This window comes from Leptidea sinapis, chromosome 6 (assembly GCF_905404315.1).
Source record: "Leptidea sinapis chromosome 6, ilLepSina1.1, whole genome shotgun sequence".
Taxonomy (NCBI): domain Eukaryota; kingdom Metazoa; phylum Arthropoda; class Insecta; order Lepidoptera; family Pieridae; genus Leptidea; species Leptidea sinapis.
This window is the reverse complement of record NC_066270.1, coordinates 16,034,089-16,058,202: the sequence shown is the minus strand read 5'-3', so window position 1 is coordinate 16,058,202 and position 24,114 is coordinate 16,034,089. Positions and strand designations below refer to the sequence as shown.

The following is a 24,114-nucleotide window of genomic DNA, read 5'->3' as shown; positions in this document are numbered from 1 at the left end:
ATAACATACCTGACGCGCCCTGTCGATGTTGTCTCTGAAGGGGAAGAATGCGTCAGACGCCAGGGCCACCTTATCCAGTTTGCTCGTCCAGTGTTTCTTCTCCTCTTCTGAGAGGAGTGCCGGCGGCTCACCTTCGAACAACGACTTCCATTGCTCCAGGGGCAGATCCGATCCTGATATTATATGAATACATTTAATTGTATTCACTACATGCTACACTACATTTATAAACGATACGGGACCCGCGACATAAACGTTAATAAATCAAAACAAATTGTTTACATTTGAAAGAGCAACATCTCAAGTCAATTTTCTTTATGCAATTATTGAGGTTGAGTAGGTTATCAACTGTAAATTTAGACCCAATAGATGGAGCCACAGTTTAGAGTTGAACAAGATATACTAAGATTTACAAACCATGCGTCACTCGAAAGGTTGGCTAACGAAATGTGACATTGCGTGGCAAGGTATGGGAGAGGTAAAAATGTTTGTGACATCACAAGCTAAGATTTAAAATATTAAAACTAGAAAGTTATATACAGTAAAACAAAACTTAAAGAAACATTACTAACTAAACTAAGGGGGGAGTGGGGGAGGTGCTACAAGCGCGGGGAGGGAGCTAAAAATCCATAATATCTGTGACGTCATTTATTGTCTTCTTCGTTAAGGATCGTGACTCTGTAGACTGACAGCAGCACGCCTCAATCGGTTCCGGTCGGTGGCCTGGTGCAGTGCTACATTGACAGTAATATCCAGATGTTCGGACAACTGATCCGACCATATTTTCGGACCTCGGCCTCTTCTTCTTTACCTTCCCCGTCACCATCAGTCTTTCGAGACTATCTTCGCTTCTGCGGGCAATGTACCCGAAATATTTCAGGATTCTTTGTACGTGAAGCTGAGAAACCGTTGATCTTTTTGATCCCTAGCTCTTTTAAGACAAAAAAGCCTATGCGGTGAGCTGTCCAATGAATCCTGAGCAGGCGGCGCCAACACCATATTTCGAAGGCGTCAATTCCCTGCCGGTCCGCTGCTTTCAACGCCCATGTTCCGCCCCATAGAGAAATATGGAAAACATCAGTGGGAGGCACAGTCCTTTACACAGGACGCCGGCTAGATTATGGGTACCACAATGGCGCTTTTTCTGCCGTGAAGCAGTAATGTGTAAACATTATCGTGTTTCGGTCCGTAGCTAGTGAAACCACTGGGTAGATGGACTCAACACACTTCCAATACATTGCATTGTTCTCACCGACTGTGCCGCTCACGTAGTTGTCGGCGGCGTTGGCCCGCACGACACGCGTCACGCCGGCCCGGAAGCGCATGTCGGTGACGCGCGGGTGACGCCGCGCCCACCACAGGGCCGCCTTGTCCCCAGCCAGCCGCGTGCAGTGGATCCGGGACTGCTGCCCGGCGCCGATACCTATCACCTGCACCGATCATTATTTAAATAAATATTACTTGATAATAAATAGCTTTATATTTCCGAGACGAGTAAACTAAATTAAAAAAAAACTGGTGAAAAGGGATATCTCCTCTTATAAAAGGGGTATTTGACTTTCCAAGAATCCACTACCACATCCAAATCCTATAATTGTTCAGATGAATCTTTTATAAGAAATATAAGTTCTATCGAAATTGATAATAAACAAATTGAAAAGCTCTTAAAATCACTTGATCTAAATAAATCACCTGGGCCAGATAATTTACCAGCACTGTTCCTCGTCAAATGTTCTGAGGTATTGGCATTACCTGTCACCTTGCTTTTTAAGAGATCAATTGATGAAGGTATCATGCCGATCAGATGGAAGGCGGCATTTATATCACCTATACATAAAAGAGGTCAGAAAGACAAAGTGGAAAACTATCGGCCGATTTCAAAATTATGTCTTCTTGCCAAAGTGTTTGAGCGCGTCATCTAAAATCAACTTTACCCTAGCCTTAAAAATGTGTTAAATCAACAACGGCATGGTTTTATAAAAGGAAGATCAACGGTTACCAATTTACTTGTTTCCACCGACTTCCTAACTTAATGCATGGACAATGGTCAACAAATTGACGTTGTGTATACAGATTACACCAAAGTTTTCGACCGCATGAGCATACTCGTAAAATCCTTCTTCAGAAATTTGCTGGTCTTGGTATCAGGGGTAACTTATTTAGATGGTTGAGTTCGTACGTAAAAAATAGAACTCAAATAATTGTTTTAAATGGCTACGCCTCCTCATGCACCACGATACCTCCTGGAGTTCCTCAAGGCTCACTTCTAGGTCCTTTATTATTTATTATTTTTATTCATCATTCCAATTATTTGCTTTTAGCTGACGACATAAAAATATTTCGGCCTATTAACGACGATCCATGACGTTGATCTCGTTCAGGAAGATCTCAATAGACTAGAACATATTGTAGTAATAATAAGCTTTGACTTAATATACGTATATAATGTCATTTTATAAGTTCTTCCCGTAAGAAGCTAATGATCAATTTTAAATATACTTTAAATTATTAATTTCTATTGCAGGTCGATATTTCTATTGTAGCTTTTGATTGCAAGCTAACTTACAAAATATTAAGAAATCTTTTTTGCGCTTATGTTCGTCGTCATTAAGAGTGTGCTATATACACAGTAAAATAATTGAACAAATAGATAAAAAAATTACTACATTTTTACATATGTTTAGAATTCCCAAAACAGATTACAAAACTAGGTGTACTCGATTTCATCTCTTACCATTAACACTCCGTAGATACATGGCTGATATTACGACTATTATGAAAATTGCTCAGTGTAAGATTGATAGTCCTTGTTATCTAAACTAAACCTCAATATTCCAAACCAACATTCTAGAAAAAAGAATCTCCTCCATATTCCACTCATGCGCACAAACTATAGATCACACTCCTTTTTACCACGAATGTACTTCGAATAATTTTAATAAACTAAAATCATCCAAAACAGATCTTTTTTCTTACAGTTTCGGTAGTGTTAAGAAACGTATTATACAAGATTATTTACAGGTCACAGAAAACTAATATAATGACAATATAATATGTGTATACTTTGAGTCAATTTAAATTGCAAAAATGCGTAGTTACCTAGTACATAGTAATGCCTTTAATTAATTTAATCATTTGTAAAAACATTAAAAAACTATTTAATACCTATTTGTGGAGGCTTTTAATTGGACCATATGTAAACATGTAGATATATGTATTTGTATTGACGGCTGTTAGCCACCGTATGAAAATAAAATAAAAATAAAATGTCCCTAAGCTTGGTGAGTCGTTTTTTTTATATAAGAAGTGGCACACGAGTAAGAGGCTCACGGCATGGGGAGTGTTGAGACAACCGTCCATGGACATAGGCAACACGAGGGGTCAAGAGATGCGTTGCCGTTTTTGAGTTGGGAGCTTACTCATTTTTTGAAGGTCCCTAACGGAAGGACCAGATAGAGAAAAACCGATAAGGGTTCTGCAAAACAGAAGCGAGTAATTGCTTCCACAAAGTGGCTGTGCGAGGCAAGAAGGATTTAGCATACGCCTCTGTTTGTACCTTTAGAAAATTGCACAAGAAAAGGTGGACACGGTGTACTATCCCCACCACGAGTTTTCAGCGTTTTAACAACAGCATCCTTAAAGCCGAGATTTTCCAGCTCAGCCTCAACATATTCTGGAAGACCTCAGATTGTAACCTTAGGTGATTTCTCATACTTGCGGGTGTACGTTAGGAAGGGAGCACCCTCGTTAAGTTGGCCTTCCTTGACGGCCTAGTGGCCATAGGAAGAGTAGCATATTATTTCTACTTTAGCTCCGTTTCTATATTGGTGGAGGAAACGCATCGTGTACTTACATACTGTATTTTTTATAATTTCGTGAGTCCACTTCTTTGGTATATCCAGGATTATAGGGGGTATATGTCCAATCTTTTTAATGCCGACTACTGCATCTTGGTATTCTTTGCTGTCTATTAGTCTATATCTAACAAATTCCAATTTGTTTTGTATAGGCAAGTTTCGGCTGTTATAAAATTTTGAACCATGAGCAGCATACCTTTTTGGGACGCGCCTATCGTCTGGTTCCTCGTCTGCAGGTCTTTTGCAGCTAAGACTACTCGTTGAGGATGATTTTCATAAATATTTATCCATTTTGAATAATATTCATCGATAACTTATCGAATGATGAGTCGCATCACTAGATTCCACTCGTTATCTAATTACTTTCAAAACCAGTTTGTGGTCACTTGTACACACGTTTAGACAGAAATATATTTAAGCTTCTTTGACAAAGAAGGCTTATAGTATAGTAGATTATATTGGTGATAATAATCTCGATTATTGAAAGTGGTTCGCTAGATATATGAGTTACAAGAGGCTTATGGTAGATGAAGTATGATATAAATGATTTAGCAGCTAGCTGACCAACTTACGACAGGGTGACGAATTTACGTGACAGTGCGGGCGCGCAACTTAAAATTCACTCTGATAATTTTTTCCTAACATATCAAAAGAAGTATAACTTCAAAAATATTCGACATATTTGCATCTTAACCTTTCCGGATCGGCGCGCTCCGGATCTCGCTGTACACTATTGATCGGCAAGCTTCCGGCAATTTCGCGGCATTTTCCCCGTGTGTATTATTTTACGTGTAGTTATAAAATGCTTATAACTAGGGTGATATGAGTGACTGTCACTGAAAGCTATTGAAACATGCTATAAGACCATGTAAAAATTATTCATATTGTCTTTCTTTTTTTTTTCACACAGACTTTTCATTCGAAAAAAAGTGTAAAAATAGGTATATTTTAAAATAAATATTGTTATTATTGTTAATTACTTGTTTTATTTATTTCCTTTTATGTTTTTGTAATGAATAGTATATGTTAATTATAAAATAAAGCTTAAATCTCCACAAAGAACGATCTTCGTGTAAAGTCTTGATAACGACCGCTCGCTGCGCCGGCCGGGAACAAGTGGACACATAAGTGCTTTGTCCGTAAAGCTATGACGTCGAATATTGGTGGCCTTGAATCGTAACGGATCGAAATGTGTTTGGGAATTCACTCGTTCATAACTGCGTAGGCAAATAAACCATCTTGTACACCTAATAAGGGTGAAAACTGGATGAGGTAAAAAAGTGCCCCGCGGCACAGCCGCTCTCATTGTTTTTTGAATTACCAGTGCCCGCGGGCACGGCCGATGCGGAAAGGTTAATATATTCTTGATAATGTTATGTATATTCTTAAGCACACGAAAGTTAAAAAAAATTTAAGACCTTTGCGCGGTATAGGTTACTATGAAATAAATGACTATATTAATAATAGGACTGGGAATGGAGCGACCGCCCATAGATTTTTTAATCATAAATTTAATTGTACGATACTATATACAATATGGCCCCTGAGTTTATTGCGCCCGTTCTTATCAGGACTGAAGCATACTTTTTGGAATGGGTGGTAGTTTGTGACGTTCAATAAGTGATTTGAAATACTATTTTGAATAGAAATATTTGGATTAGATACTAACCTGACCGTCTCTGGCATAGCACACTGAATTACTCTGGGTATACTTGAGCGCGATGGTCGCTACTATGAGGTCCCTCACAGCTTCCGCCGGTAAGTTCTTGTTATTTGTGACAATATTCTTAAACAGGTCTGCGTTTATCTTTGCGTCGTTCCGCCTCTGTTCCAACGTGAGACCGAAGATTGTCTTTTGTTCCATTAAATCTGGACTATATCTGGCGTCAATCTGGAAAAAAAAATTACCCGACTTTATTTGACAGGTATTTGATACAATTTATTGTTTACTAGCTGACCCGGCAAACGTTGTTTTGCCCTTTAAATTATTTTTAGAGTTAGACCGTTTCTTGGACATTGCAACATTACTTTTTTTTTCTAAAATAAACGTAGCCTATGTCCTACTCCTACTCCTTATTACATCAGCTATCTGCCAATAAAAGTCCCGTCAAAATCTTAAAAAATGTTATTTTGGTGTAGGTATGTATATTATCTTCATATACATTTAGTAAAAAGGGTTATTTCATTACACACAGACACTCCAATTTTATTTATATGTATAGATGACGTCAACACGCTCAAAAGGTATTGGTGAAATCGCTTTTGTTTAATCGAGATCAATATAAAAAAAAAACTTAAAACTCAAGTGTTGTTTAACTCAGCTGGAAGTGTCATTGTTGATATTGGGGCGAAGTAGATCATGCACGAAGTAGGATGCTTTGATATTAAAATTACGATATGTTCTAATACGTACTGTATTATAAGCATACACTAAACTAAAACAGCGATTATGTTCATTATGTTCGTCTTGGCCCGACAGAATATACATAATATTATAAGTAGAAGTAGTAAGTTTGAGGAAAAATCTTATCCAAAATTTAAAGCTAAATTAAACAGTTCTGTCAAACACAATTGTTTGTTATCTTAGAACATAGCGTGTTTTGAATTTATTATTGTTCAAAGTCATCGTAACTATAAAAATATGTTTTCTTTTACCTATATTTATTTAGAATTATTGTTTTCATGTAAGTGAACTTTTGTTCTTTTTGAGAAATATACTAAGTAGTAAGTACATAATATATAAACTTAAGTTTTCTTTTTTTATGGAATAGGAGGACAAACGAGCGTACGGGTCACCTGGTGTTAAGTGATCACCGCCGCCCACATTCTCCTGCAACACCAGAGGAATCACAAGAGCGTTGCCGGCCTTTAAGGAAGGTGTACGCGCTTTTCTTGAAGGTACCCATGTCGTACGAGGAAGAAAGCTCCTTGAAAACCGCCCTGTGGAGGACCGCCACACATCCAGATGGTGGGAATGATATCGTAACTTGTGGCGTGTCGTGCGAAGGTGAAATTCGGCGGCAGGAATCAGGTTGAACAGCTCTTCGGAACACTCCCCGTGATAAATGCGGTAGAAGACACACAATGAAGCGACGTCTCTACGCAACGCCAAGTGATCCAGCCGTTCACAGAGTACTGGGTCCTCGACAATTCGAGCTGCTCTGCGTTGGACGCGGTCAAATGGATCGAGCTGATACTGGGGTGCGCCAGACCAGAGATGACAGCAATACTCCATGTGAGGCCGGACCTGCGCTTTGTAGAGCGCTAGAATGTGGGCCGGCTTGAAGTATTGCCGTGCTCTATTTATGACGCCCAGTTTCTTTGAAGCCAGTTTGGCTTTGCCCTCCAGATGGCCACAGGATTATCAATCGCTCGAGATTTCGAGACCCAGTATTCCGATACTAGGTGAGGCTTTAAGGGAAGTGTTCTCGAAGAGCGGTGATACGGCAAATGGGGTTATTTAGTGGTAAACGCGCAAACTTGAGTCTTCTGGGGGTTAAATTGGACAAGGTTCAACTTACCCCATTCCGCGACCTTCTCGAGAGAGGACTCGATAGAAGACACAAGTTTCTCCCGGCATTGGTCGACGTTTTCCCGAGAAAGACCTGCATGGCCCGTGTATACGGCATCACCAGTGCTGTCGTCTGCATAGCAATGCATGATGGCGGTGTCCAACATATCATTGATATGCAGAAGAAACAGCGTGGGAGATAGCACACAGCCTTGGGGCACTCCAGCGTTCACGGGCTTGGGATTCGAGCAACAACCGTCGACAACGACCTGTATTCTGCGCCCAGTGAGGAAGCTGGAGGTCCACTTGCATAAGCTCTCGGGAAGCCCAAATGATGGAAGTTTTGCGAGGAGCGCCTTGTGCCATACACGATCAAAGGCCTTCGCTATATCCAGACCAACTGCCAGGCCTTCCCTCATGCTTTCAATAGCCGCCGCCCATCTATGTGTTAGGTATACCAGAAGATCGCCAGTCCGACCATGGCGAAAGCCGTACTGCCGGTCGTTGATCAACTGGTGACCCTCAAGGTATACCAAGAGCTGGCGGTTAATTATGCTCTCCATGATTTTGGAGAGTAGGGAGGTAATAGCAATAGGCCTGTAGTTTGCCGGATCCGAACTGTCTCCTTTTTTTGGGATCGGATAGACAAGGGCTGACTTCCATGAGTCCCTGACTCATGGAAGTCAGCCTACGCCTTTTGAATAAGAGTGCCGGAATAAACGCGTTAGCACCGGCGTCAACTCAGGGGCACATGTTCTAAGCACGATTGGAGAAATGCCATCCGGCCCGGTCGACTTCCTGACGTCCAACGAAAACAGAGCTCGCCTAACAGTTTTCTGTCGGAACTGTACTTCAGGCATGGAGCTCTGACAACGCGGGATGGTCGGCGGTGTTTTTCCGTTGTCGTCAAGAGTCGAGTTGGAGGCGAAAAGAGTGCACAGGAAATCGGCTTTCTCTTTTGCCGTATGGGCCAGGGTGTCATTCCTCATGTGCAACGGCGGCATGGACGGCTGGTTGAAGTTACAAAGAGCAGCTTTCGACAACGACCAGAACTTGCGTGTTCCGGTCGGGTAACTGGAAAGCTGCTCGCCGATTTTGACGACGTGTTTTGACTATGAACGGGCGATTTGCCGCTTAAAAAATCTGGAAGCACGGTTGTATTTCCTCTTTAGAACTATGCAGTTCGGATCCTTTGTGCCCAGCGCCGCAACCCAAGTTCGATACGTCTGTGGTACGTGATCCAAGCCATTCGGCATTGTGCCCGTTGAAATCACCCAAGACTACGATTTCAGCGGAGGGGATCTGTGCAAGCACGTCGTCAATTGCCGCTTGAACGCAGCCCATGAGATGATCGGTTTCTGCGTTACCACTATGGGACCTGTAGACACACGCATAGATGCGGATGCGGTCCTCTAAATCTACGCGGAGCCAGAGAGTGGACAGGTCCCTACCCTCAAAATTGCCGAGACGGCGACAGCAGATATCCTCCCTAACGTACACACATACCCCGGCATGAGGCAATAAATTGTGCTCAATTTTGTACCCGGGGTACGTTAAATATGACGAATCGCTAGGTCGAGATATCTGCGTCTCCGTAAGGAAACACAAGGCCGGCTTCGCCGTCTCAAGGTGGTGGTGGACGGCGTTTAAGTTGGAGTGACGACAACGGAAAAACACCGCCGACCATCCCGCGGTGTCAGAGCTCTATGCCTGAAGTACAGTTCAGACAGAAAACTGTTAGGCGAGCTCTGTTTTCGTTGGACGTCAGGAAGTCGAGCGGGCCGGATGGCATTTCTCCAATCGTGCTTAGAACGTGTGCCCCTGAGTTGACGCCGGTGCTAACGCGTTTATTCCAGCACTTTTATTCCAAAGGCGTAGTCCCTGACTCATGGAAGTCAGCCCTTGTCCATCCGATCCAAAAAAAAGGAGACAGTTCGGATCCGGCAAACTACAGGCCTATTGCTATTACCTCCCTGCTCTCCAAAATCATGGAGAGCATAATTCGCCGTCAGCTCTTGGTATACCTAGAGGGTCACCAGTTGATCAACGACCGACAATACGGGTTTCACCATGGTCGGTCGGCAGGTGATCTTCTGGTATACCTAACACATAGATGGGCTGCGGCTATTGAAAGCAAGGGGGAAGGCCTGGCAGTTGGTCTGGATATAGCGAAGGCCTTTGATCGTGTATGGCATAAGGCGCTCCTCTCTAAACTTCCATCATTTGGGCTTCCCGAGAGCTTGTGCAAGTGGACCTCCAGCTTCCTCACTAGGCGCAGCATACAGGTCGAGGTCGGACATTGCTTGAACCCGAAGCCCGTGAATGCTGGAGTGCCCCAAGGCTGTGTGCTATCTCCTACGCTGTTTCTTCTGCATATCAATGATATGTTGGACACCTCCAACATTCATCACTGGTGATGCCGTATACACGGGCCATGCACGTCTCTCTCGGGAAATCGTTGACCAGTGCCGGGAGAAACTTGTGTCTTCTATCGAGTCCTCTCTTGAGAAGGTCGCGGAATGGGGTAAATTGAACCTTGTCCAATTTAACTTTAACTTTTGTATCCCCTGTATTTTTAAGTTTTCGCTGTATTGTAAGTTTGGTTGTTGGTGAGAAAAATAAAGTTATTATTATTATATTCACCTGTATAACGCAATAGTTCCCGCCTTTCTTCTTCTTCAATGTCTCGAGGGCTCCCGGCGAGTACCCGGGCGCTATGACTCCGTCGGACACCTCGCGCGATATGACCTTGGCGGTGACGTCATCACACTCGTCCGAGAGCGCGATGAAGTCGCCAAACGACGACATGCGGTCGGCGCCGCGCGCGCGAGCGTACGCACTGGCCAGCGGCGACAGCTGCGGCAGCAGGTCCGACACCATGCATACTGATGCCTGACAATTATATGAGACCTTCAGTCAACGTCCAATAAACTTTATTCAAATAGACTAAAATAAGCGCTCTGTGCTAAAATAAAAAGAATAGGGAAGTCCCAGGCCTAAAGGTGTCGTAAGAGGCGAATAAGGGCATTTACAAGCGGGAGGCTTCTTTGGACAGATGTCGGCTAGATTATTGGTAACACAACGGCGCCTTCTTCAGCCGTGGACCAGTAATGTATTAGCATTGTTGTTTTTAGGTCTGAAGGGTTCCGCAGTTTAGGGAAAACTTAAATTGGTCTTAAGACACACGAAAGAGACAGAGCACGAAAAATCCGGATTGCATACGAACGTTGTCACCGAGAAAAGACAGAAATAAAGTTTATATTAAGTATTATTTATAACCTACATTCAACTCTATTTATTAATCATTGTTTGCGTTTTGTTACCTCTGTGATTTATTTAGATGTAGTCGCTAACTATGGGCCTTATGAAACAGCTTATGGTCATTGGGCAATCAATGGAGAGCACAAATTTGAAGGAAGAAGAGTAGGTAAGAGAACAAAGGTCACCGACATAGCCTGTGGATTGCGAAACTGAAGTGACAGTGTACAGGGCGCACATAGTTTGACGGACAGAATGCCGTTGGGGCAGTAACTTCGAACTTGAATGGTGACCTCCGTACCGGAATACGCAGTGTTGGTCTCCCACAGGATGGACCGATGAGGAATGGAACGACCACCCTTATGCTATTAAAAAGTACATTTCATTATACAATATTACATTGTAATCATATTTTTATGAATAATAAAAGTTGCTTACCCGTTCTTCTCAGGTCTGAGGCATACTTTTTTTTTGTTTTTGAAGAAAGAAATATATTTATTTGTAACAAACACAATATTTACATAATATAATAGAAAAAACATATATAAACAAAACAAATTACAAATTGGAGTGTTTGTCACAAATTGGTTACACTTAAGCATAATACTGATGACTGTCGCGACCGGCTCTGATGTTCCAGTGGGACCACTAAATGACGCCACACACGAATGCCATTAGTAGCGCACGCCTTTCTAATTACACTTCTTACACGTTATATCTTAGGTAGCATAGGTAGGTTCTTCATTAACCTCACCTCATGTAATTATAGTTCAAGATATTAAACATACAATAATTTCAACAAGCAAACGAGATTGCACTGGTGTCTATAGTTAACAGTTGCTCTTTTTTTTGGTGCTCAAAAATAATTTCTTTAATTTAATTTTAAAAATAGGTAAACTACGCTAAGATAAGTGATATCATATCCTATTTTGAATAAAAATATTTGAATTTGATCTGGCCAAATAGGTTCGATGAGGGTAGCTTAGGACTGTTCGTGGTGGAGATCTTTGGCGGAGGCCTTTATCCAGCAGCGAACGTGTTCCGGCTGATGATGATGATTTACCTCCTCCGCAGTGAGTGGGATGCCGACAGCCGCCCCAGCTGGCGACACGTGTTTGAAGCTGGTAGCAGCCGGCAGCCCCAGCGCCTCCTTCAGCTCGTACACCAGCTGCCAGGCGTTGAGCGCATCACACAAGTTTATGAATCCTGGAGCCCCATTGAGCGTGGTGATTGGTAGTTCATCGTGTGTCGTGAACACTTGTGCTGGCTTCTGATGAGGATTCATACCTGTAACAGTCATTGAAGTGTTATGGAAGTGAGTTAAAGCCTCGCCTAGTATCGGAATACTGGGTCTCGAAATCTCGAGCGATTGCCAATTTTGTGGTCAAAGTCTGGAGGGCAAAGCCAAATTGGCTTCAAAGAAACTGGGCGTCATTAATAAAGCACGGCAATACTTCAAGCCGGCCCACATACTAGCGCTCTACAAAGCGCAGGTAAGGCCACACACGGAGTATTGCTGACATCTCTGGTCTGACGCACCCCAGTATCAGCTCGATCCATTTGACCGCGTGCAACGTAGAGCAGCTCGAATTGTAGGGGACCCAGTGCTCTGTGAACGGCTGGATCACTTAGCGTTGCGTAGAGAAGTCGCTTCATTGTGTGTCTTCTACCGCATTTATCACGGGGAGTGTTCCGAAGAGCTGTTTAATCTGATTACTGCCGCCGAATTCGACCTTCGCACGACACGCAACAAATTAGCATATCATCCCCACCATCTGGATGTGTGGCGGTCCTCCACAGTGCGGTTTTCTAGGAGCTTTCTTCCTCGTACTACTAAGCTGTGGAATGAGCTTCCTTGTGCGGTGTTTCCGGGACGATACGACATGGGTAACTTCAAAAAAAGAGCGTACACCTTCCTTAAAGGCCGGCAACGCTCCTGTGATACCTCTGATATTGCAAGAGAATGTGGGCGGCGGTGATCACTTAACATCAGGTGACCCGTACGCTCGTTTGTCCTCCTATTCCATAAAAAAAAAGTGTAAACTTCTTTAGGCGCGTTGGAAAAGGGGAAAATCTTATGGGTTCGCGTCACCGACATGCTGATGGCTAGCGCACGCGATACATATAAATAAATATAAATGTATTACATAGTCAGACACTTTTTGGATGGGTGAAATCCCGTGAGTTCGCGTCACCTGAATGCTTATAGCAGTATACCTGTAGCTAAAAATCTGACGAATTATATAAGATTAGTGCTGTGTATATCTTATAAGTGAAATCGAACGGATTTAGTGAAATGTTCAATATGTACATATGATGTTTAATATATTATTGAAAATAAGTAGTGAAATTTAAATTTTATTATTTTTGAACATTATGAACTTTCAAATTTTAATATTAAAAGTTTTAAATTTTCATTTCTATGTGCAGTCTCTACAACTGACAACTTATTTTATCTCGTATCTTGGAGCTTAGTCTTTAGTTACAGTAAGTCTTCTTGTTGAACTATACACGGTCATCATTGCTGTATGCTGGATCTCTGTGGGAACTTGTTGATATTTATAACGTACGTACCATAGTGTTACAATAATATACTAAAGTATAGACAAACATTGCATGCAAGACAAAAGAACATCTGTAACGGAGATACAGTAAGATAAATAAGATAAGTGAATCTGTAGTTACTGTAACCTATTATGATTGACAAGTTGTAAACAGTCCGCCATGCTGGTAATTAGCTCCTTAGTATTTTGAATATTAAACTAGCTAGCGGGCCGTCAGGTCGTCTATACATATTATTACTGTTAAAAATTTAATATTATTTCACCAAATCAAAATGGATTTCAAATGGGTAAATCCACTTCCCTTGCTATTTTTTACCTATTGAAGTCAGTAATTGAAAATCTTGATTGCAAAAAATAGGCCACTGTTCTATATCTTGACATGTCCAAAGCTTTAGATTTCGTAAGTCACGACATTGAAGTAGGAAAAATGGAAAGGTATGGCATTAGAGGCCCTGGTTTAAATCATATTTAATTGGACGCAGGCATTGTACGCAAATAAACGTGGTAAACATAAAGCAAGAAGTAATAACTCATCAGCTATCCTATTCCAACTGTAAAAGTGGAGTTCCTCAGGGAACTGTTTTGTGTCCTTTGTTGTTTATTATTTATAATGACTGTGAAAAAATAACTCAACGCCGTTGTTTTATGTTTGCTGATGATATATCGATTCTCATGTTCTCTAATACTGATAATTTAAATTAATATGAATTGGACATTACCTGTACTTTGGAAAATATTAATTAGTTGAGAATTTATTGAAAACGAAGTATATGCAATTTTGTGTAAAAGGACGTAGACAAACTGATCTAAATATTAATTATAATGGAATAAATATTGTAAAAGTTGACAGTAATATGTTGTTAGGTGAAATCTTAGATAAGGAACTTAATTTCTCTGATCACATTGATAAAGTATGCTCTAAAATTTTCCGACCTATTCATGTAAAGATTTATTTAAAAAGTTAAATTTTTTGACATTGCCCAATATGTATATATTCGAAGAAGTAAACTTGTAAAACAGAATAATAATTTATTTAAAAGGGCCATTGAATTGAATCCTCGTTCCACCAGATTACCAGATAGACTGGTTTATGGCCACTGTCCCAGAACAACATTAAACAAAAATAGTAGCTACGCAATGTGTATAAAATTATTCCTGTTTAAATGGTTAATACCGTTAGGAATAAAACTTATAAATAAGATGCAGCGTGCTTCAGAGAAGGTTGTAGAATATGATATATTGGTGATTACTAATCCGGAATCTATCCTTTTCTGACCTACAAATATCTTTAATATAGGTATTCAGGTAGGTCAAAAAGTCAGTTATCGTTTGCCGGGTCAGCAACTATTATAATTTACGAATTTTCGTAATTGTTAAACAAAACTCACCATATCTCAAGGTTAGCTGGGACTTCCCGGGTGAATATTGCTTGCGGAAGTAATCAGATATCGCCAGGTCGTACTGGGACGTGTGGGTGAATGCTTTTAGAGCCAGCCTTTGCCTGAATTAAAAAAAAAGATAACAATAGCTGCTGCCGAATTCCACCTTCGCACGACACGTCACAAGTTAGGATATCATCCCCACCATCTGGATTGTGGCGGTCCTCCACAGTGCGGTTTTCAAGGAACTCTTCACTTTACCAGCGGACCAACCTATACTATGGGTACCACAACGGCGCCTATTTCTGCCGTGAATCAGTAATGTGTAAGCATTACTGTATTTCTGTCTGTTTTAACAAGTAAGTGTAAGTGTAATTGAAATTGGGCAAATAAGAGTAAGCATCTTATGTCTCAAGGTGACGAGCGCAATTGTAGTGCCGCTCAGAATTTATGAGTTTGTATGAAACTTGAGCGGCACTGCATTGTAAAAGGCAGGGCGCATCAATTACCATCAGCTACTTGTCTCGTCTCTTATTGTCATAAAAAACTTTAACATGTACAACCAAGCCGTGGAAGTTTCCTTGTTTCCAGGATAATAAAACATGGGCATCTTCAAAATAGCGCCTACACATTTCAAAAGGTCGGCAACGCTCCTGTTATTCCTCTGATATTGAAGGAGAATGTGGGTGGCGGTGATCAATTAACATCAGGTGACTCGTACGCTCGCTTGTACTCCTCTTTCATACAACAAACAAAGCAAACCGAACAGAACATATAATATCATCAACATAATAAATTGGTACAGTAACAGTTGACACACGAGTAAGAAGAAAAGTGTTCTTACATTGTCTTTAAGCACACTTTTGCCGTTCCGCTGTCAGACTGCTAATGATATGTCCCGTATGTACATGTCAGCCCCATTATAATCTAAGTACATTAACACTAAAACAAAATTCGTAACTTAACAATTAAAATTGTTTAGTTAAGAATTTCGTTTTTCTTTTATATGTATATAGAACGTCATCGTATTATCGCAAAGGTAAGTTACGTAGTTGTTGATATGTTATAGTTCTAGCACAACTAGGTCTATTAAGTTTGTGATAAAATATTAATTGTTTTGATAAATTTAAAGAATTTTTCAAGCTAACATTGAATCAAAAACATTTGTTTTGGTAATAGTTTTTACCAAAGATTATTATTTTTAATCAGTAATTTTTTTTTTAGTGTGCGTTTGTTGCAGAAAATAGAGGCTAACAGTTCGCCGCTATTTTTTTCGACATGTTAACAGCAGTAAGTATATATAGACGTATAAATTATCTAAGGTTTTTATGAGCATTGTAACAAAGAGTTCTTATCCGCACATAAGAGCTCATTGTTGACCGGAAAGATTTAAAAAAAGTTCAAATATATTGAAGTGACACGAAGAAGAACACGATCGAATAAAGAAATAGATAATGAAGTGATGTAAGAACGATCGGACTTCAGCCCAATGTATAATATAATATAATATAATATAAAATATATTAATATATAAAATGATATAGAGAAATTGAATTAAATAAACAATTATATTGTTTTATTGTGATATGATCCCGCGTGTGAGGAAAGACCCACGCGTTACAGTATCAACAATTCAAAATTTAATTCGCCTCGGACTCACCTGGTCTCCAATGAAGTCTGATGTTGCTTGTTATTCCTGAGCTCCGCGATGACCACGTCGTAATCAGCCGGGTCACAGACCACGGTCACTCTGTCGTGGTTCTTGGCCGCAGCCCTCAGTAAGGTCACGCCTCCAATATCGATGTTCTCGACAGCATCCGCTATGGTCACCTCCGGCTTGGACACAGTCTCGACGAATGGATACAGGTTGCACACCACTACGCTTATCATGTCATACTTCTGCTTGCTCATGTCCGCCTGGTCCGAATCAGTAAGTCTGTCCAAACAATAAATTGATATTATATTAAGCTATTGCATAGCTTCTATCGCGGGCCTTGAGCGTGGAGACCGAATCCAGAAATTCCGTAACGAAAATAATCTAACACTTACTTACTAGATGTATATAGATATTTCGGCACGGTCATGACAGTTGCCGTGGAACAGCGGTTATCATGTGCTTTTTGTGCAGAAGGTCCCAGGTTCGAGCCTGGGGTACATCTTGATTTTTTTTAATTTCTTTATTTTTTTTATCACGTTTTATAATTTTTATTATTATGACAAGCATTTTTATTTAGTTTCACCTGTCCCGTTGTCTGTCTGTAATCAAATCTTGAAAGTTAAATTTTACTCACGTCCCGTTTGCTTTTTTTAAAATTAATTTTATCAAAAAAAATACCGCATAAATAAATAATTATAATTGCATAAGTTGATAAAAAATGCTATTCAATAGCTTTACCGCGGCAGTCCCCGAGTGCCACACGTCTTTTTTTATTGTTCAACATTAATTACAACAATATATTTAAGATAATATTATTATGTTACTACCTACGTTATGTACTCGTATGTGACCATACATACATAATAATTAAGAAAACATAATAATTTTGATAAATTAGTCAATAAGCAATCGGAAAATATTTCGGGAATTTTGAACTTGATAAATTCAAATAAAAAATAACACACTACGTTACACTTACTATTATGTCTGAGAATTCCTTCGTAACAATAAATTTTTACCATTTTCTTGTGCATTATTGTATGGTAAGTGATTGGATGCGGTTAAATTGAAAACCGTAGGATGATGTAACTATGCTGAGCGTTGTTTTGTAGCTATTAGCAACGCGCTGTGAAGATGCAACAGGGAGAATCTTCTTATATTTCGAACAGAAAAAATAGAACTCAGGTGACGTATGACGGCACATAGAGAACAGTGTTGCAATAAATTAATTTCAACAAAATAAATAATCAAAGTAGACTGCCAAGTGTTCTAGACAGAAGAACATACCTGGATAAAATCCCAGCATGCACAGCCGGATGCAAAGACTTGACCCGGCCCCCCAGCATCTCAGGGGCGCCGGTGATGTCGGCGACGTCGAGAACCTTCAAGCCTGCGTTACGGAGGGATGACGCGGTACCGCCACTGCCAACCAGTCCCAAGCCAATGTCTGAGAGACATTTCGCCAGGGGCAACAAGCCGGTTTTGTCCGAAACACTCAGGAGCGCTAACGAAATAAATATACTGAATATATATTTTTGTAGGAGAGCCAAAATCACCGACGTAGCCCAAATGGTTGCGAAACATAAGTGGCAGTGGTCAGGGCACATAGTTCGACGGACAGATGGCCGCTGGGGCAGTAAATTCCTCGAATGGCGACCATGTACCGGAAGACGCAGTATTGGTAGGCCCCCCACAAGATGGACCGACGATCTGGTCAAGATCGCCGAAATATGAAATAAAATACGTTGGATGAGGGCAGCGTAGGACCGATCATTATGTAGATATTTCGAAGAGGCCTTTGTCCAACGTGAACGTCTGCCGGCTGATGAGATATATTAGATAGATATATAGACTTTATTGAATTAGGCTTTAAATAAGCTATATTATATATTATATATTATCGTATATTGGATGCTTTAGAGTTTGTATTCATTGTTTGTGTAAGAATGCTTCGTGAACATAATGTTACGTTACATATTAGTATTTTTAACCTCGTCATAATATAGTTCTTACTTAAGGGGTGTGTATAACACACAGCGTTTCCTAAAAATATTTTTATACAATTTTTCATTCTAATACTTACGTAAAAGCATTAGGGGAACCCGCTGTACGAAGGACATTCTTTGTAGGTAAGTATCTATTTTTATTTTTATTTGACGAACTGTACTCAAACGATTTTTTCATATTATTTGGAAGGTCAATCAATGAGGATTCACCATAAAAATATCAAAAAAATTTTATTTCATAAAACATCAACAATTGATTGACAGTGACCGAGGTACAACACTACTGAAACTTCAACAAAACGGTGGATTTCAAATAATTTGGAGTTACTTATCTCGTAACTTTATAATTTTTTTTGTATTATATAATATTTATATATTATATTTTATAAAACGTTTAAAACTATCAGACTTCCAAGCATAATATAAATACCTACTTAATTTTTTCCCCAAAAAAACTTTCTAACGTCGATTACACCAAACAACGACTTAATTGTAGTAAGTGAATACTATCAAATTGAAAAGTCAGCAGTGACGTACAGAATAGACTAGACCAGGGGTTCTCAACCTTTTAGTAACTACGTACCACTTGAAATTTTCAGAGATTTGATACCTTATATTTATATATATTTTTATTTATTTATTTATATATAATATATAGTTATATATAATTTAAATTTCGTCAGGTTTAGGAAAATAAAAATGCACTCTACAACTGTATGTATGTATTTACAAAATAAAATGTATCCTACATTTAAAACAATCTTGAATTAGTTAATTTAACACAGTCATTTAAATATAAACAGATCCTAATGAGCTTGTTGTTGTTGTTTGTTCTTGATCAAATTTTCAATATCTGGGTCGATTGAACTTAACTTGATTCTCAAGTCCTCTTCAACACTAATGCGGTTTCGGTATTTATTTTCGACGAGGTTACGAATGGAATTAAAAAGATTATCGCTTGTTCGAACACTGATGGATATTCAGTTTTTGTCCCCATCCAAAATTCTATTAAAGATTTTTCTTTAAACGCATCTTTCATTGAGCTGTCACTTATAAGGTCGATGAAACACTCTTTTGAGTGACTAGGATCACTAGGAAATTTCCCTGAAAATGGATTTCTAATCCACTCATATTTCGAAAAATATTTATCAAAACTCGTTTGAAGGGCTTCCATATGACTAGTGATATCATCAGTCACTTCTTGCTTCAGAGAAATATCATTTTCTTCCAAAAATGCAGCAAGAGTAGGGAATGCAGAGAAATCCTTGTCCTGTGCTTGAGAGCGAAACAGAACCAACTTTTTCTTGAAGGATGATATTTTATCGTTGGTAGTGAACACTGTTGTACTTGGCCCTTGAAGTCCCATGTTCAAGGTATTAAGCCTATCAAAAATATCAGCCAAATACGCTAATCGTGATAGCCATTCTTCATCATTGAACAAGTGTTTCATGTCATGATTTTGTTCACTTAAAAACCTAAAGACTTCTGACCTCAGTTCAAATAGACGAGTTGGGGTCTTGCCTCGTGACAACGATCTTACCTCGGTATGTAGGAGGAGAGTTTGATATTTTGCACATTAAAGAGAAAAGCCGTGAATTAAGAGCCCTGGCCTTAATAAAATTAATGACCTTTACGCTATCCATTAAAACAGACTTAAGGTTGGCAGGCATAACCTTAGAAGCCAAAGCTTCTCGGTGAATAACGCAGTGAGTACTTTGGCATTCTGGAGCAACTTTTTTTATTCTTGCTCCTAATCCACTTAAATGACCCGACATAGCTTTTGCTGCGTCCGTGCACAAACCAACACATTTAGACCATGATATTCTCGCTTTTATAATGTACTCATTTATGACATTAAATATGTCCTCCTCAGCTTTAGTGTTTGATTCAAGAGGTTTGCAAAATAAAAATTCTTCCTTTACTTCACTTTGATAATCAAAACGTATAAATACAAGAAGCTGCGCCATATTTGTTATGTCTGTGCTCTCGTCTACTTGCAGTGCAAAATATTTACATTCGCGCAGTTGAAGTAAAAGCTGTTCTTCAATACTCGAGGACATCTCCACAATTCGCCTCTTTACTGTGTCATTCGACAACGGAATTTTCTCGATCTCCTTTGCTGCCTTTTCGCCTAATACTGCCTCGACCATATCCTTAGCGACCGGAAGTAAAAGTGTCTCGCCAATTGTATGAGGCTTCCCTTCTTTAGCTATTCTATAACTGGCAAGGTACGATGCTTTGACTAGTTTTTTGTCTATATTTACAAATTTTGCCATGCACTGATTTTCTCTCTTACACAATTCAGATTTTCTTTGAAAAAATTCAATAGGTTAATGTTATTCGCATTCAACAGTTTTTATTGTTACTATTAATATATGATTGCGTACCACCTGAAATGTCCCCGCGTACCACCGGTGGTACGCGTACCACCGGTTGAGAAACTATGGACTAGACAATAGAATTTAACATCGCGGGAAATTTTGAAACCAGCCTAATGGCCTAGGTGCAACAGGTTCCCCTACACATAATATAAGTATAGAAATGAATTATCTAATTCATAGTTTATAAAATATACTTTGCATATTTGAATTAATTGTGATCTCTAATTAGACAATAATTTGTTGTTGAACACATAACGACGATGTAATATATTTCTAAATACATATAATTTATTAAGGCTTACCATTTTTCTTCGTGTGCTTTTCGGTGAGATTAGAAAACACAAAAAATTATTAATGAGACAAGCATAAGTTTACTTTTTTAATTTAATTTTTGTTTCGCCATATGACTGGCGATTGCTATACCTAATATTTATATATTACGGGGCCGTGGGAGCTGCCAACTACAGCGCAGCCTTCTGTAGCCAGAGCAGTAATATACAAACTACATAAGGTGTAACACATACCGCCTACCGGTGACCTTACTCACAGGGCGAGACCATAATCACACGGCCAACCCACCAGGGCGTACGAGTCGTATTAAATGTTGAAATAATTATTAATAATTGTTGACTCAAAATTCAAATGCGACCCGTTATATTCATTTCTGCATTTTTTGAAACAAATTATGTTATTTGGAGTATAAAGTGAACGTTTGGGTTTAAAATAAAAATATCCCAAAGTCAATTCATGATTACCTACAACCAGTTATTTGAAAAAATAAAAAGTATAACAACCATCGAACGTATTATATCATACATAATTAAATTTAATTATCAAAGAACTGCTAGTTATATTAATTCATAAAAAAACGGTTATAACTAAAGTGGCCCAAGAGATGGCAAAAGAAATAGAGGAAAACAAAGCAAACGATGGGAAGATCACTTCAAGAAAGTAGCTGGTCCGGTAAGGACCCGTTTAGCGAGAGACAGGAATACGTGAACATCTTTAGAGGAGGCCTTTGTCGATAGACAAACTGTCCTACACAAACATCTAGTTGCCAATAGTTCAAATAATAGAATAGATTAAATCAATTAAGTGATTAGTAACTAGGCATGTATATACTAATTGTAAGAAAAAGCAGTAATAAAGGCTATTTTATTTTATTTGTTTAACTAGAGTGAATTATTACATTAAATGCATTCAAACTAAGTTCAGGTGTGTCTCAAAGTCAGTTCAGTAGATCAAGTTAACACTAATTAAAAATACAAAAAAATATACCTATAATTACAAAACATAATAACGAGTCACTCACCTAACTTTCCATTGGCAGCCATGTTGTAGAGACTGTGTATTAAATGAGACTAGAAGCCAATAACTTGTCCCGCGCTATCTAACTGTTGACCTTACGCAAGGGTCCTGATAGAGAAATAATATTTGTTAAATGTTGACAAACAATTTAAGCAGCACCTACTATTAACAATAGGGTTTCACTAATACATTTAGGTTTCAGTTGAGTAATAGATATTTGTCAATAGTCAAATAAACTTTATTCAACACGGCTTAAACTAAGCGTTTTGAAACGTCACTATATTTTTTTCTTTTAAATTTAAAGTTGAGCTCTTGAGAAGAACATACAAAAAAACTCAACGGCCATACTTTTCAATAAAGTATAGTGTTTTACAATGGCTGTAATATACAAAACAAATTAGTTTGTAAGGTGCTGCATCCAATATATGAGTGGTGTTTAAATAATATAAATTATTAATTGTATAAATATAAATTATCATAATATATTGGATGCATCAATCTTTAGAGCTTGAACTCATTGTTTGTGTAAGGATGCTTCGTGAACATGATGGTCGTGATTACTGTCACAATTATTATTAATCGTATTGTACCTATGTATTATATAGGCTAGTTACAAATTAATTACATATCGTTAAATATCATAAGCAATAGTTTTATTATTTACAGATATTATGATATAACCTGCTATTGTTATTTTTTCTTTTGTGTTCGGGAGTAAGTTCGAAGGAAATCTATCGGACATTATATTACGAATATTGCTTAGTAGATATAAAATTTATTATTTAACACCATGTGTTGCCTTCGGTAAGGCAGTAGTACGCGTTATACCATTGATCAGGCCGGTCCCAGTTACCAATAACCATTCGTCTATAACCATTACAGTGCCGGTCCGAGTAACCATTTTAACCAATAAATAGTAGAGGTCCGCGTATTCACCGTTAGAAACATTATTTACAGTACAATACAATAAGTGTCATAGTTTAGTTTATACCTTAAATAAGTTACTATAATTACCCTAACAAATAGTATATATCTACCCCTAAGTGCACCCCTTTTCAGCACCCTCTCTTGTTCCTTTTACAAAAGTATTCAAAAAACACATTAATGTTATCTTCTACGGTGATTTTGAATCTTTGCTGGGGACTAGTACATGATTATTCGAGCCTTTTTTAAGTATGTACACAACAAACAATGGAGGATTTAGAGGTCTGAAAGCCCCGAGGCAACAAAGGAGTGGAGGCCCCTTGGCCCCAAACTATTTTCCAAATAAAATGGACTATTTTTTTCAGTCGAATTTTCGTATAAATAATTGATTGTGAAACCAAGTAGGTATAAGTAGAATCTTTTATTATTGATCAAACATAAATATGTATATTCGGAAACAAGTAATATCGGACATTACATTTTTGGGTTAACGAATGAACTTTTATATTCAGGCCTGTGTGACAACCCTGAATATTTTCAATAATAATAATTAGTATGATGAAAATACTGACGTAATCGACATGCCAAGAAACTTTGAGGATTCCATAATAAGTGATAAGCATGACCTCACAATAAGTTATCATTGTAAACAACTGATACATTTCTATATTTATATCATATAAGCTATCTCCTGCGAATATGTAAATTAAGGTTTAGATAGTAATTCAAATCCAAATGTTTTTATTCAAAATAGGATATGATATCACTTATTGAAAGTCAAAAACTACCACCAATTCGAAAAAGTGCACCACCAGTTGAAAATGCCTCAGACTTGAGAAGACGGGCGCAATAAACACAGCGGGGTTTCGTTTTTTTAATAAAAATATTGTTACAATGTTATTCATACAATTTAATTTATTATTTAATAGCCTGCGGGTGGTGACTCCATTCACAATCTGTGGTATCATTAAGAAAGTCTTTTATGATATAGTAACATTTTTTAACAATTCTTTTGAATTTCGTAATACATTTGTTATATGAACATTTTCTGGGATCTTGATTTCAAAGCATAATACATCGCCCAACAAAAGACTGACGTAATCGACTTAGCCAAGTAATAGGCATTATAAGTTTATAAAGTATATAATTGACTTTTAAACTGCGCAGAAACCTTACTCATTTATTTAAATAGAGTATTAGTCTTAAGATTTTCTTATTTGGACAAGATCTACCTGCCGGTGAGTCTCGTTAAAACTGGCCGTTTCAAAG

General features: G+C 38.7%; 1 protein-coding gene across 4 annotated transcripts in view; it reads right to left on the bottom strand.

Moving 5' to 3' along the window:
* The window catches only part of LOC126964826 (bifunctional purine biosynthesis protein ATIC), a 46,907-nt gene that overhangs the window by 2,630 nt on the left and 20,163 nt on the right, over positions 1-24,114 (bottom strand). For 3 of the 4 annotated variants that reach the window (XM_050808130.1, XM_050808128.1, XM_050808129.1), the window contains 9 exons: positions 21,926-22,029; positions 17,514-17,730; positions 16,230-16,505; positions 14,579-14,691; positions 11,690-11,913; positions 10,012-10,260; positions 5,527-5,748; positions 1,253-1,430; positions 10-173 (listed from right to left, as the gene is read on the bottom strand). In XM_050808130.1, the coding sequence (XP_050664087.1) occupies positions 10-173; positions 1,253-1,430; positions 5,527-5,748; positions 10,012-10,260; positions 11,690-11,913; positions 14,579-14,691; positions 16,230-16,505; positions 17,514-17,730; positions 21,926-21,947 (1,665 nt within the window). In that variant the 5' untranslated portion in view covers positions 21,948-22,029. Of the gene's footprint in view, positions 1-9; positions 174-1,252; positions 1,431-5,526; positions 5,749-10,011; positions 10,261-11,689; positions 11,914-14,578; positions 14,692-16,229; positions 16,506-17,513; positions 17,731-20,915; positions 21,233-21,925; positions 22,030-24,114 lie in introns of those variants that run through there. The other variant, XM_050808131.1, reaches the window with a different exon arrangement.